Source organism: Callithrix jacchus, chromosome 8 (genome assembly GCF_049354715.1).
Source record: "Callithrix jacchus isolate 240 chromosome 8, calJac240_pri, whole genome shotgun sequence".
NCBI lineage: Eukaryota > Metazoa > Chordata > Mammalia > Primates > Cebidae > Callithrix > Callithrix jacchus.
In genome coordinates, this window is record NC_133509.1 from 44713809 (window position 1) to 44726660 (window position 12852).

The window sequence follows — 12852 nt, forward strand, 5'->3', positions numbered from 1 at the left end:
CAGGAGCAATCCATGTCCCTACTGGGATGGAAAATGTCATTGTCTGTCATCAGAGAGACTTGCCGGATTCTAGGCTGAAAGAATCTTAGTGTTCTCTTAAGCTTCTCATTTCACAAATGAGAAAACAGAGGCCCTAAATTATTTGCCAGGCAAGATTGATGGCTAACCAGCCAGCAGAGCCCAGATGTGGGGCCATGGGGGGCTGGCATCCAGTAGGAAACAAAGGGAGAAGACCCGGACACTAAGCCGGCAGTGGGGAGAGGAGTAGGGCCTGTCTTGGAGGAGCAGGGAAGAGGCCTCAGCAAATGGGGGCAGCCAGAGTTACCTGAAAGAAAGGGACGGGCCAAGGAGATAGTCGCTAAAAGGAGGCTGGAGCTCCAGGGGCAGAGGGACCCTCCTGGCCAGGGTGAGGGGCCTGTGCAGGGGTGGGGTGAGGCAAAGAAATCATTTAGGTTGGGAACCGGGAACTGGGAAGACCAAGGACTCCTGGAGGTGGCTATCCCTGGAGACTCTGAAGTCACTGAGTTGGGCCTGGCTGGACAGAGCCTGACTGTGCGTGCCCATCACTGTGTCCTGGAGTGGAGCTTATATGCAGCCTCCTGGAGTACTGGTGTGTGGGAGGAAAGCCAGGGAGGGAAGAAACCCCACAAAGGGAAGGGGAGCCACTGCGGTCCTGAGCAGCTGCAAGAGCAGAATACTGCCAGCCGCAAAATCCCGGAGCCTAGTTGATCCAGGGACAATGATCCTGTGAGCCAGTCCTCTCCCCGACAGGAACCTGGGTGCGGTGTGAGCCCCATAGCCTTTGTCACTGATACCTGTGAGGGAGAGAGACATCCTTGTCTCCATACACATAGGAGACAACTGTGTATGGAGGACAAGGGAGTTGCCCCAAACACACAGGGAATATATGGCAGAATGAGGGATGCATTCGCTATGGAGACGCTACCATGCTACCGTGCCCTGGGTATTCTATGCAGGCTCGGGGCTACAATCAGCAAAGCACAGACGGCGCCCTCAAGGCCCCTGGCTTCAATGGGAGACAGATTCATTGAACCCAGGTCTGCCGTCTGCTGGTAAATGTTTAACAAATGATTCTCTGGGGGATGTAAAAGCTCCAGTGTGCAGTATTCGCTGATCCTATGGTGTTAATACCCCGTCGTGGTGACTTCAAGCCACCAGCCTGACATCGCTAAGCAGGAAGTCAGGAGGATGGGCTCTCAGGAGCTGGGAGGAGCAAACAGCCCACTCACCAGAGGCTCCAACTCTAAGCCGATGTGATTGACATGCCAGGTGGAATCCACCCCAGGAGCACCAAAGAGCAGGATCCTTTAGAGAGCAGCTGGATATACCAAAGCTTACCAAGGGGAACACCAAGAGAGGCAGCCCCTCCCACAGGGCCAGCAGTGGCCAGCTGAAGCCAGCTGCTCCAGGTCTTTTCTTTCTCCATTTAGTACTTGCTGATTGAGTCCCTGCTGTGTGCCACTCTCCTAGGATACATCAGAAAACAAAGCCAAGATCCCCACTGGAGCAGGCCAAGGGAATGGAGAGTGTGTATTTGAGTGGGAGAAATAGTCCTTAAGTGTCTATGTTAAATACAGTAGTCAGGCTAGGCAACATCTGAGTGAAGGCTTAAAGGCAGAGAAGTGAATAGCCGTGCAGATACCTGGGAATCCTTTCAGACAGCAGGGATGGCTGTGCAAAGGCCTGAAGTCCTGTGCTTACAATCTCACAGAACCACAAGAATCCGATGGGCCTCGGAGCTGTGTGATTCCACAGGGTGGAAGATGGAGCCAGAGGGGCCTGGGGCTGGGGCCCATCCCACAGCCAGACCCTGCAGGGCTTCTCCTCTTGACTCACCCACCCTCCCTGTCCAAGCGGCAAGATGTAGGGCAGAGGAGTCTCAACTTTAGTACACTTACGAGCCACTGAGGTGTCGTTCAAATGCAAATCCTGGACTCTGGTCCAAGTGGGTCTGACTGGGTGGAGCTTGGGAATCTGGATTTATAGCTGGCCCTGTTGGAGCTGGAACAGATGAAGAGGGCTGAGATATGAATGTGAGCCCAGGGACCCGGCCACCCGCTGAAGGCTAGGTCACCCCTGGAAATGGAGGCGGACAGTTGCTATTGTCTGTTGCGCTCACACATTGACTGTTAGAACCCCTCATTCCCAGACCCTGTAGCTGAACCACTGACCTTGGCTGGGGTCCACCTGTAGCCCACACACGGGGAGTCCTTCTGTTCCAGGGGCTCAGCCCAGTTCACCAGGCTGGGGCTTCGTCCAGGTGGGCTTGGGGCCATGGCTCCAAGCAGGCAGGAAGCCTTTGCTTTCCTGGACTTATCCCCTGCCTGCTTCTCCCTGGGGGACCTCCCGGCTGGGGCAGGATAGATTCCAGGACCCCCCCATCCCACAGCCAGCCCCCAGACATTGCTGACTGAGTCCTCTCTGGACACAGGCTTCATGGCTTAGCCCAGCCAATGTGCCCACAGGTGCCAATACCACTTATCGGGCCAGAGAACATCGTGGACGGAGACCAGACACTCATCCTGGGACTCATCTGGGTCATCATTCTGCGTTTCCAGATCTCCCACATCTCCTTGGACAGGGTATGGCTCAGTCTCCCCAACCAGTGACCCAGCCCAGCCCTGGCCTCACCTCAGACCCCTGGGGACCGAGTCATTGCACGAAACTTTTACGATCCCCATAGGAGATCTTGGAAACCACAAAGTCAATATTTACTCTTTATGAGCAAAGAACCCAGGATGCCAGAGATATTGTAACATTGAAATATGCTAAAGTGAGGGCCAGAGCCACGGGCTTCAAACTGGGCCTGGGCAGATGATTCACGAGGGAGGGTTCGGGGTCACTGTCTGGCACCCACTTTCACTCCTGTGCACTGCTCCCCAACATGGCACTGAGGGTCTTTAACTTCCATCACACCACAATGTACTGCTGGGGTAAATGAAAGGTATGGAGGGACGCCCAGCTCTGGGGATTCACAAAGAGCCTGGTGCCCTGCAGAGCACACAGTATTCCCTTCATGGTCCCCAGCTTCCTCCATTCTGCCTCTTCCCCCCAACACTGGGTCAGAAAGACTATACAGTCTTTGTGGGACGTGCCTGTAGTCCCAGCTCTCAGGAGGCTGAGGTGGGAGGATATCCTGAGCCCAGGGTGTGGTGAGCTGTGATCGCACCACTGCACTCCAGCATGGGTTACAGAGTGAGACCTGGCCTCAAAGAAAAAAAAAAGCCCTTAAACTTACTCTTTTTCATAGTTTCATGATTTCCAAAACACTACCTAAAACTCAATTCTAGTAGGTAAGGAAAGCCAACCTGGAGAATGAAACTCCCATAAAAAGAAGCCACAGATCTGGCACAAGTCCAGGACAGCCTCAAAACACGGGGCCTGAGTCCCAGGAGAGCAGGGGTCTTGTGTGTCAGCATTCCCAGGGCTGAGTGTCTATTTGAAGGCTGAAGAAGTGGATGAATTTCTAACCGACCTCAAGCCCTTTCAGGAAGCTATACTCACCTCCCCGGGCCCCTGGGCCAGTTCTGGGTACCCCCTGCAGCCCAGGCCTTTGGGAGCAGCAGGGCACATTCTCCCCTGACCAGCACCACCTCTGCCTGCCTGCAGTCCCCTCTGGCCCTGCTCCCTGCTGACTCAGACATGTTTGGGCTCAGGCTAGCCTTGCTCCCTCACAAGCCATCCCAACTTCTTTCCCAGTTCCATCTGCAGCCTGGCCCCACCATGCAGGGTACTGGGGCCTGAGCTTGCTGGGGCAGAGCCCAGCTCCAAGGCCCCCTCATCCCTGCCTGGTACCCACACATCCTTCCTACCCAAGCTCTGGGGCCCAGAAGCCAGGGGAAGTGCAGCCTGCTGGGCCTTGATGTTTTGAGTTTATAACAGGAAGAGGCCGGGCCTGGGGGCACACACCTTTCATCCCAGCACTTTGGGAGGCCAAGGCAGATGGATCACTCTAGGTCAGTAGTTTGAGAACAGCCTGGCCAACATGGTGAAACCCTATCTCTACTAAAATACAAAAAATTAGCCTGGGAACGGCATATGCCTGTAATCCCAGTTTCTTGGGAGGCTGAGGCAGGAAAATTGCTTGAACCTGGAAGACAGGGGTTGCAGTGAACCAAGAGATCGTGCCGCTGCACTCCAGCCTGGGGGACAAAGCAATCCTCCATCTCAAAACCAAACAAAAACAAACAAACAAAACCCAGGACATGGTGACGAAGGGGAGTGCACCGGAGAGAATCAGGGGAGAGGGAGGAAATGAGAGGAAAAGTGGGAGAGGAAAAAGGAAAGATGGGGACATGGGGGTATGAGGGGGCAAGGGAGGGAACAGATTCAGGGACAGTACCACTGAGGGAAGGGCGGGCACTGGGGGAAAGATGAGGGAAAGGAGGCTGAGAAGGGGAACTGGGAGGGAGAGAGATGGGGAGAGGCAGGGGAAGCCGAGAGTGGCAGCATGGGGGAAATATGGTGGGAAGGGGAGGGGCCAAGAGCAGCCTGTGGCACCCTGTGAGGCCCTGAGCATGGCTGGCAGCTGGGTACTGTCAGATGCTCCTGGGTGCTAGCCCCTCCCCTTGCCATCTGGGGGGGCCTGGGCAGTCTCTAAACCTCCCTTGCTGCACCTGGTTTGCTGCAGTGCCAACTTCACAGGGTGGGGAGGGCTGAGGGCCATAGTGCCTGGACCGAGGGCCTGGCTCGAAGAAAGCCTGCAGTGATAGGACCCAGTCTCATGAAGCCCAGCCTCAATCCCACGAGCCCGAGGTCAGTTAGCACAGAGCCTGGCCTGTCAGAAAGGCTCAGAAACGGGAGGCGTTGCTGTGTGGTCACCTGTGGTGATGCAAAGCCAGAGGCTTCGCAGTGACAGCTTTCCTTTGCTCTGCTTCTTTGGAAGGCCAGTCGCTCTCACCCCCAATCCCTGCCCACTGTGGATGAAATTGGGTAAAATCAGATGCTCTGAAGAGAGGGGAGTCACACCAGCCCAGGGCCAGGGAGGAGCAGGGTCCACTGTGGCCAGCCTGCCTCTCCCACAGCCTGCAGTCTCTCTGCCACCCCACCCCATCTCTGCATGGTCACCCCACTGCCCTGTCCCGCCAGGAGGAGTTTGGGGCCAGCGCAGCCCTACTGTCTACCAAGGAAGCCCTGCTGGTCTGGTGCCAGCGGAAGACGGCCAGCTACACCAACGTGAACATTACTGATTTCTCCCGAAGCTGGAGCGATGGGCTGGGCTTCAATGCCCTCATCCATGCCCACAGGTGTGACCCCGCCCTTGTCAGGAGGCCTCTGCCCACTGAACCCATGGCTCCCGGGTTGGTCCTCAGTCTGCCCATTCTCCCACATCTTTGGGCTTGAAGGAGGAGGGAAAGTGGACACAGATGGAGAGAGGGCCGATGTCTGAGTCCCTGCTCTCCATCAGCCCCTTTCCCTTCCCTAGACAATGCCATGAGACTGGCCAAGATTGCCTTTGACCCCAGCCTTTTCCACTTTCTGCGCCCCTCAATTCTATTCATGCTCTTCACTCTGGCAGCATCCGCCCTTTGGAGGTTCCCCCAGGCCCCTCCCCCGGCCTGGTCCCTGTACCCAATGAACCCTCCTCTTTCTCTATCAGAGTCCTACTCCTTCAGCAGGGCCTCAGTTAACTGTGGGAAAACAAATTCACAAGACGGTGTGAATGGCCAGTAGCAGCATGAGTGCATTTAAGAACCTACCTGAAGGAAAGCACGTGGTTCCTGCTGGTGAGGCGCCCTTCCCGCTCTCTGTCCAGGCCAGACCTTTTGGACTATGGTTCCCTGCGTCCAGATCGCCCACTGCACAACCTCGCCTTTGCCTTCCTGGTGGCTGAGCAGGAGCTGGGCATCGCTCAGCTGCTGGACCCCGAGGACGTAGCAGCCGCACAGCCAGATGAGCGCTCCATCATGACATACGTCTCCCTCTACTACCACTACTGCTCCCGCCTGCATCAGGGGCAGACTGTCCAGAGGAGACTCGCTAAGGTGGGGGAGAAAGGAGGGGTGGGTGAGCAAGGGCTCCAGAGGCAGACAGGCCTAAGTGCGAAGCCTGCCCTGCCACCTACTAGCTGTGTGGCCTTGGCCAAGTCACCCAACTTCACTGTGCACCCTCTGTCACATGGAGATGATGCCTTGATAACAGAAGGCCATGTGAGTGCTCCAGGGAGCACTGGTAATGTGCCCAGCACGGTTCCCAGCAAGGGAAGCCAGGGGAAGAATGGCCCCTCCTGGGCCTCTCCCTTTTCCCCGACTCTCAGGTTTTTAAGCTTCTAATGAGATTAAAAGGCTTAGAGAGCCAGGATTCTGCAAGGACAGGCACAGAAGAGGCTCTGCCGGCAGGGGCTACACAGAGTTCATGTTTTTGGGGGGCTTTCTTACTCTCTGGACACGATGGCGGAGGCTGAGGCCTGGAAGTGCTCTTCTCAGGGTGGGTATCTCAGTTGGGGTATGGGTGGGGATGGCACAGGCCAGGGGCTCTGAGCTGCTTTATAGGGTGGGGGCTCAGTGAAGGGAAAGGAGGCCTAGAAAAAGAACAGCAGCCTGAAGGGCCTCCACCCCCACCAGTGAGGCCAAATGGGTAAAACAAGAGGAGGAAGGCAGGATAGCCTCACCCACAGTCCTGGAAAGGGGCCCCAAGCTCCTGGGTCTGAGTGTGCAACGCAAGCAAACCCAGGTCTCTGGGGTGGGGTACCACCATTTCAAAGCATCTTTGGCTCAGAGAAGTAGCTACAGCCCACCTGGGGAACTCGGGCTGGCACTCAGTGCCCATTCCAGGGCCTGCCCCAAGAAGCACCCAGACCCCTTCCTACGCCCTCCACCAGATCCTGCTTCAGCTCCAGGAGACAGAGATACTGCAGACCCAGTACGAGCAGCTGGTGACCGACCTGCTACGCTGGATTGCAGAGAAGCAGGCGCAGCTGGAGGCACGGGATTTCCCAAACTCGCTGCCGGCCATGCGGCAGCTACTGGCAGCATTTGCCTCCTTCCGCACCCAGGAGAAGCCACCTCGGCTGCAGCAGCGAGGGGCTGCAGAGGCGCTATTCTTCCGGCTACAGACGGCGCTCCAAGCCCAGAACCGTAGGCCCTTCTTGCCTCACCAGGGCCTGGACCTTGTAGAGCTGTCCCAGTGCTGGGCAGGGCTGGAGTGGGCAGAGGCTGCACGGAGCCAGGCCCTACAGCACAGGCTACTGCAGCTGGAGCGGCTAGAAACCCTGGCCCGGCGCTTCCAGCGCAAAGCGGCCCTCCGGGAGAGTTTCCTTAAGGATGCAGAGCAGGTGCTGGACCAGGCCGGAGCCCCGCCAGCCAGCCTGGCTGCAGTGGAGGCAGCTGTCCAGAGGCTGGGCATGCTGGAGGCTGGCATCCTGCCCCAGGAGGGGCGCTTCCAGGCCCTGGCTGAGATCGCAGACATCCTCCAGCAGGAGCAGTACCACAGCTGGGCAGATGTGGCCCACAGGTGAGCCCCGAGCACATGAACTCTCCTCATAACCGGTTGAGGCTCTCCTACCATACCCCCATCCTTCCATGTGGAAGGATGCCCATTTTTTGCCACAGAGGAAAGGGGTGATTTATGGTTTCAGGGCTCCCCCTACAAAGACCTGTCTCCCAGCAATGCTTGAAAGTCCACCATCAGTAATTCATCCTTATTGGTAAAGCACTTTCTAGGTAGCCTGATTCATTCACTAAGTAAGAATTTCAGTGTCTACTATGTCCCACGCACTGTGCTAGGTGCTAGAGATTTAGCAGAGAAGAGGACAAACAGAAATTCCTTCCCTCATGAACTTACACACTACTAAGGAAAACAGACAAATAAGAAAAAATGCATAGCATGTGGTAATTTAAAAAAATAATAAAGGAGAGGCTGGGCACAGTGGCTCACACCTGTAATGCCAGTATGCTGGGATGCCGAGGCAGGCGGATCACCTGAGATCAGGAGTTCAAGACCAGCCTGGCCAACATGGTAAAACCCCGTTTCTACCAAAAAAATACAAAAATTAGCCAGGCATGGTGGCACACACCTGTAGTACCAGCTACTCGGGAGGCTGAGGCAGGAGAATCGCTTGAACTCAGGAGGCAGAGGCTAAGTGAGCCAAGATGGTGCCACTGCACTCCAGCCTGGGAACAGAGTGAGACTCCGTCTCAATAATAGTAATAAAGGAGGAGAGAGGGATATGAGGTGCTAAGGTCGAGTGGCTAGAGGGGATTCACTGGGAAGTTGACTTCTACATAAAGAGCAGAAAGAAGTGAGGAGCTGGCCATGCAGACATGGAAGACAGCATATTCTAGGCAGAAGAAACGGCAAATGCAGCATCCTTTTAGGTGAGCCACATGCCTGGCAGGTTTGAAAACAACCCAGAGGCCAGTGTTGGCCAAAGTGAACAAGTGGCAGGAGCTGAGGTCAGGGGGGACAGGGGTGAGGGGTGGGCATGGAGGTCAAGCCGGCCCCTGGAGGGTACAGTAAAGATTTGGCTTTTGCTCAGAGAAAGATGGGAAATCAGCAAAGGGCTGGAACAGAGGAGTAATACAATCTTTCATTTTGTGATGCTCACTCACCTGGATGTCATGTTGGGAATAGATCCAAGGGGCAAAGGCAGAAGCAGAGAGACCAGTGACAAAGCTATTGCAGTAATCCAGGATGGAGCAGCAGTGGTGATGAGTGGTGGGGTTCTGGATAGATTTTGCTGTAGTGCCAAGTAGAATTTGCAGACAGATCAGACATGTCATATGAGAAAGTAAGTTATCGAGATTTCATGCGGGGCACGGTGACTCCCACCTGAAATCCCAGCACTTTGGGAGACTAAGGCAGGCGGATCACTTGAGGTCAGGTGTTCAAAACCAGCCTGGACGACATGGTGAAACCCCCATGTCTACTAAAAATACAAAACTTAGCCAGGCATGGTAGCCCGTGCCTGTAATCCCAGCTACTCAGGTGGCTGAGGAAGGAGAATCACTTAAACACGGGAGGCAGAGGTTGCAGTGAGCCAAGACCACACCACTGCACTCCATCCTGGGTGACAGAGCAGATATTGTTTCAAAAAAAAAAAAAAAAAATTCAGTCTGGACACCTAGAAGGATGGAGTTTTTATCAGCTGAGATGGGGACTGCATGCAAGGTCGGGTGCCCCAAAGGCCTAATCCTTCCAGGCCCTCCTTTTGGCTTCTCTGCCTATGTCCAAAGGTAGGACACCCTGCCCCTATCGCCCCCGATCAGGATGCTCTCAGAGTCCACAGACCCTGCCCCAGCCAGAGGTCAGACTCCTCCAGAAAGCCAAGCCCCAACACAGACCAGGAATCCTGAAGTAGCTTCCCTGCCCCAACCCAGAGGAGATCTCCCTTATTGTCACGTCCTCCAGGCAGGAGGAAGTTACCCTGCGCTGGCAGAGGCTCCTCCAGTGTCTACAGGGACAGAGGAAGCAGGTGGCAGATATGAAGGCTGTGCTGAGCCTGCTCCAGGAGGTGGAGGCTGCCTTCAAACAGCTGGAGGAGCTGCAGGTGGGCACTGGACCAGCAGGCCCTTGGGAAACACAACAGGGTAGAGGACTTCCCCGTGCTGGTGCTCAGAGGGACCCAGCACCCTGGGAATACTACAGTGACCACTCATCTCTGACCAGGAGCTGGCCAGCTCCACCACCTGTGGGCAGCAGCTGGCAGAGGTGGTAGAGCTGCTGCAGAGGCATGACCTGCTGGAGGCCCAAGTCTCAGCCCACGGAGCCCACGTGACCCATCTTGCCCAGGAGGCAGCAGAGCTGGACTCCCTGCTGGGTACTAGTGTGGAGGTGCTGCAAGCCAAGGCCAGGACACTGGCTCAGCTCCACCAGAGCCTGGTGGCTCTTGTCAAGGCCCGGTAAGATCCCGTCCCAACTCTCCCACCTTTTCCAGAACTTTTCTATAACCCATATTATCTCCTGCCTAGGTTAAAATACTGTGGCCCTGGCGGTTTTCTCCACACTGACCCTACTCCAAGGCCTCTGTCTCACCTGTTGAGTCATCCAGGGAAAGGAAAACTCCTGCCTAAGGGGAGTGTCTGACCCTGGAGGGGAACACACTGCCCATTCCCCACCACTCCTCATGTTCTTTGGTGGCCCCTACTGTCCCTCAGGCGAGCCCTGCTGGAGCAGACCCTGCAGCGGGCAGAGTTCCTGCGCAACTGTGAGGAGGAGGAAGCCTGGCTGAAGGAGTGCAGACAGCGGGTGGGGAATGCGGCCCTGGGCCGGGATCTCCACCAGATCGCAGGCGCCCTGCAAAAACACAAGGTGGCCGCTCCCCGCGCACCTCCACCGGTCGCCGGCGCCTCACCCGTCCCTCTTTCTCTCGGCCCCCGGCCCCTCCCCTATTTTCCCTTCACTGAGCACCCCCCCCCCGGCCCCGCTCTGCCCCCACTAGGCCCTGGAAGCTGAGGTCCACCGCCACCAGGCCGTGTGCGTAGATCTCGTGCGGAGGGGACGCGACCTCAGCACCCGAGGGCCCGCGACGCAGCCGGATCCCGGGGAACGCGCAGAGGCCGTGCAGTGCTCTTGGCAGCTGCTCAGGACCTGCGTGGCGGAGGAGGGCGCACAGCTGCAGACAGCCCTGCTGGTCCTGCAGGTAGCGGGGTGGGGTGGTGTGGGGCCTGGGCCCAGCGGGGCGGGTTGGGGGTGCCAGCATCTGCCCGAGCTCAGCTGCTCCCCTGCATCCACACACCTCCCCGACCTCCTCCCGCAGTACTTCGCGGACGCGGCGGACGCGGCTTCCTGGCTGAGCGAGCAGCGATCCTCGCTGGAGAGCGCGTCCTGCGGCCAGAACCAGACCGCAGCCGAGGCCCTGCTGCGGCGCCATATGCGGCAGGAGCGCGTCCTGTTTGCCTTCGCCGCGGAGCTGCAGCGGCTGGAGGAGCAGGCGCGGGTGGCCTCGGCCCGGGCGTCATTCACGGTGCGGGCGGGACCGGGAAGGGACGCAGACCAAATGCCATTCTGCCTCCGCTCAGCTCCTGGTCTCCCTTGCTCCACTGAGGCTGGGCCACACAGAAGACGAAAATGGGAGGGCCTTTGTGGCCTCTGCCCTGGGATTCGTGCCCTTCCCGTGGGTGGAGGTGTCCCTCACCCCAATCCTCTGCTGCATCTCACCTGTCGACCTAGCCCAGAAGTAGTAGAATCCTGTCTGCCCACGCGAACTGAGGTCACCCAAACACAGCATGGCCTGGCTCCCGTGGCCAGCAGTTTCAGAGCCTGAAGCAGTTTCCTCCGGGAAGGTCCCCTTCACTTTCACCCAGGCGGGCAGTGACCCTTCAACTCAGTTTTGCTGTCTCTCCTGACAGCCCTTGTTGCTTTCCGGTGACCTAATCACTGTCCCAGACTGCCTCTGACACCCCTTGCTTAGATCATTGAGCCCCCAAAGTTCTTAAAAACATGGGTAGCTTAGTTCACAACCCCCTTTCAAGAAGCTGCGTATGTAGCAAAAGATGTAGACATCGAAGCCGTCTGATCCTGTGCTCACGTTTTGCCTCTTGACCCTCAGCCCCAAGGAAGCTTCCTGTCCCAACCCATGTCTCATACACCCTTTGAGCTGCAGCTCAGGCCCTCCAGATCTCAGGGCAGGGAGGCGGGGGTGGCCTGGCCAAAGCCGCTGCTGCTGCTTGATGGGGCCCCCTCTAGACACACTGCCCTCTGTCACACAGGTGAAGTCTGCCCCGAGCCCTCCAGGAGAAAGCCTGAGGAACCCAAGGCCCCGGAGTGAGGCTTCCTGCTGGGAAGTGATGGCCCTCCCAGCAGAGCCGGACCCTGGCTTTGATCCCAACACTATACTCCAGACACAGGACCGCTTGAGTCAAGACTATGAGAGTCTGCGGGCCCTGGCAGAGGTAACACTCCTTTTTCGAGAAATGCTCATCAAGCCCTTACCCTGTGCCAGCAGCTCCGGTGCAGTGGTCACAGGGAAGAAAGTCATGACTGACATGCTCCCTGCCCTCAAGGGGCTTTTCTCATGGCCGAAATGTCAGATACCTCATTAGATGCAGGTGTGATGGGACCACGTGAGAAGGTAGCCTAGCTCAGGCTGAAGGTCAGGCTTGGAGGGAAGGCACCTTGGAGGGAAGGACATTTAAGCTGAGGCTTGAATGAGAAACAGAAAGCAAGTAAAGCCAGGGGTGCTGGCCAGGACCTGTGCAAAGGCAGGAATAGGGCCCAGTGGAGGAAGCGAAGACGCGGGTGCCTGCAGCACAGAGGCTGGGGAAGACAGACTAGACTAGAGCGGCAGGTAGGGGAGGGGCAGGCAGAGAGAGCCGTGTGGATGGCACCCTAAGAGCAGGGCTGGCACTGAGAGGTTTGAGCAGGGCAAGACCAGACAGGAGCACACTGGCAGTGCCCTTTACCCTACCCTAAACCCTTGCCAGCTCCCTCCAGGTGGAGCCACAAGGCCCCTGAGAGAGGAGGCAGGGTCCAACGGTGAGGCGGGGACCCCCCTCTGGCCCTGACCCTGGGCTTTGCTGGTGGGCTGGGATGGGGAGGAACACCCCTTTCACCTGCTCTGAGATCCCTGTTGGGGGCCTTAACCCTCACCCTAGCCTTGGGCCACCCCTCCCCAGCTCCGCAGGGCCCAGTTGGAGGAGGCCATGGCCCTGTTTGGCTTCTGCAGTTCCTGTGAGGAGCTCCAGTCATGGCTGGAGGAGCAGACAGCACTGCTCCAGAGGATGCAGCCCCAGGTTGACAGCGTGGAGGTCACGCAGCTCAAATATGAGGTACGACCTGGGGGGCTTGGCAGTTTCTCCTTGCCTTGCCCCTGCCTCCCTATGGTCCATTGCTGTGACTGAATTCACCAGTTTACCTACGATCCTGCCTGGGGGTGGGGAGCAGAGAGCTGGC

At 57.3% G+C, this 12852-nt stretch overlaps 2 protein-coding genes across 2 annotated transcripts in view; both read left to right on the forward strand.

Annotated features, from left to right (window-relative positions):
* The first annotated feature begins 2365 nt into the window (after positions 1-2365).
* LOC118144854 (spectrin beta chain, non-erythrocytic 5) lies at positions 2366-5499 on the forward strand. Its single transcript, XM_054239707.2, has 2 exons — positions 2366-2603; positions 5110-5499. Exons 1-2 carry the CDS (start codon positions 2475-2477, stop codon positions 5362-5364), a joined length of 384 nt encoding a protein of 127 aa, XP_054095682.2. The 5' UTR covers positions 2366-2474; the 3' UTR covers positions 5365-5499.
* A 199-nt stretch (positions 5500-5698) lies between these two features.
* Positions 5699-12852, forward strand: part of SPTBN5 (spectrin beta, non-erythrocytic 5) — a 40372-nt gene continuing 33218 nt past the window's right edge. The window contains exons 1-11 of the mRNA XM_078333170.1: positions 5699-5747; positions 5812-6192; positions 6287-6447; positions 6842-7473; positions 9370-9508; positions 9628-9860; positions 10116-10269; positions 10400-10600; positions 10718-10924; positions 11670-11852; positions 12576-12728. Coding sequence (XP_078189296.1) covers positions 5699-5747; positions 5812-6192; positions 6287-6447; positions 6842-7473; positions 9370-9508; positions 9628-9860; positions 10116-10269; positions 10400-10600; positions 10718-10924; positions 11670-11852; positions 12576-12728 — 2493 coding nt within the window. The remainder of the gene's footprint in view (positions 5748-5811; positions 6193-6286; positions 6448-6841; positions 7474-9369; positions 9509-9627; positions 9861-10115; positions 10270-10399; positions 10601-10717; positions 10925-11669; positions 11853-12575; positions 12729-12852) is intronic.

Bases quoted from the DNA above. Each gene is read 5' to 3' on its own strand.
- LOC118144854 (XM_054239707.2), top strand. From the start codon at position 2,475: ATGTGCCCACAGGTGCCAATACCACTTATCGGGCCAGAGAACATCGTG. The intron at 2,604-5,109 runs GTATGGCTCAGT...CTGTCCCGCCAG, and splicing joins CCCACATCTCCTTGGACAGG to GAGGAGTTTGGGGCCAGCGC.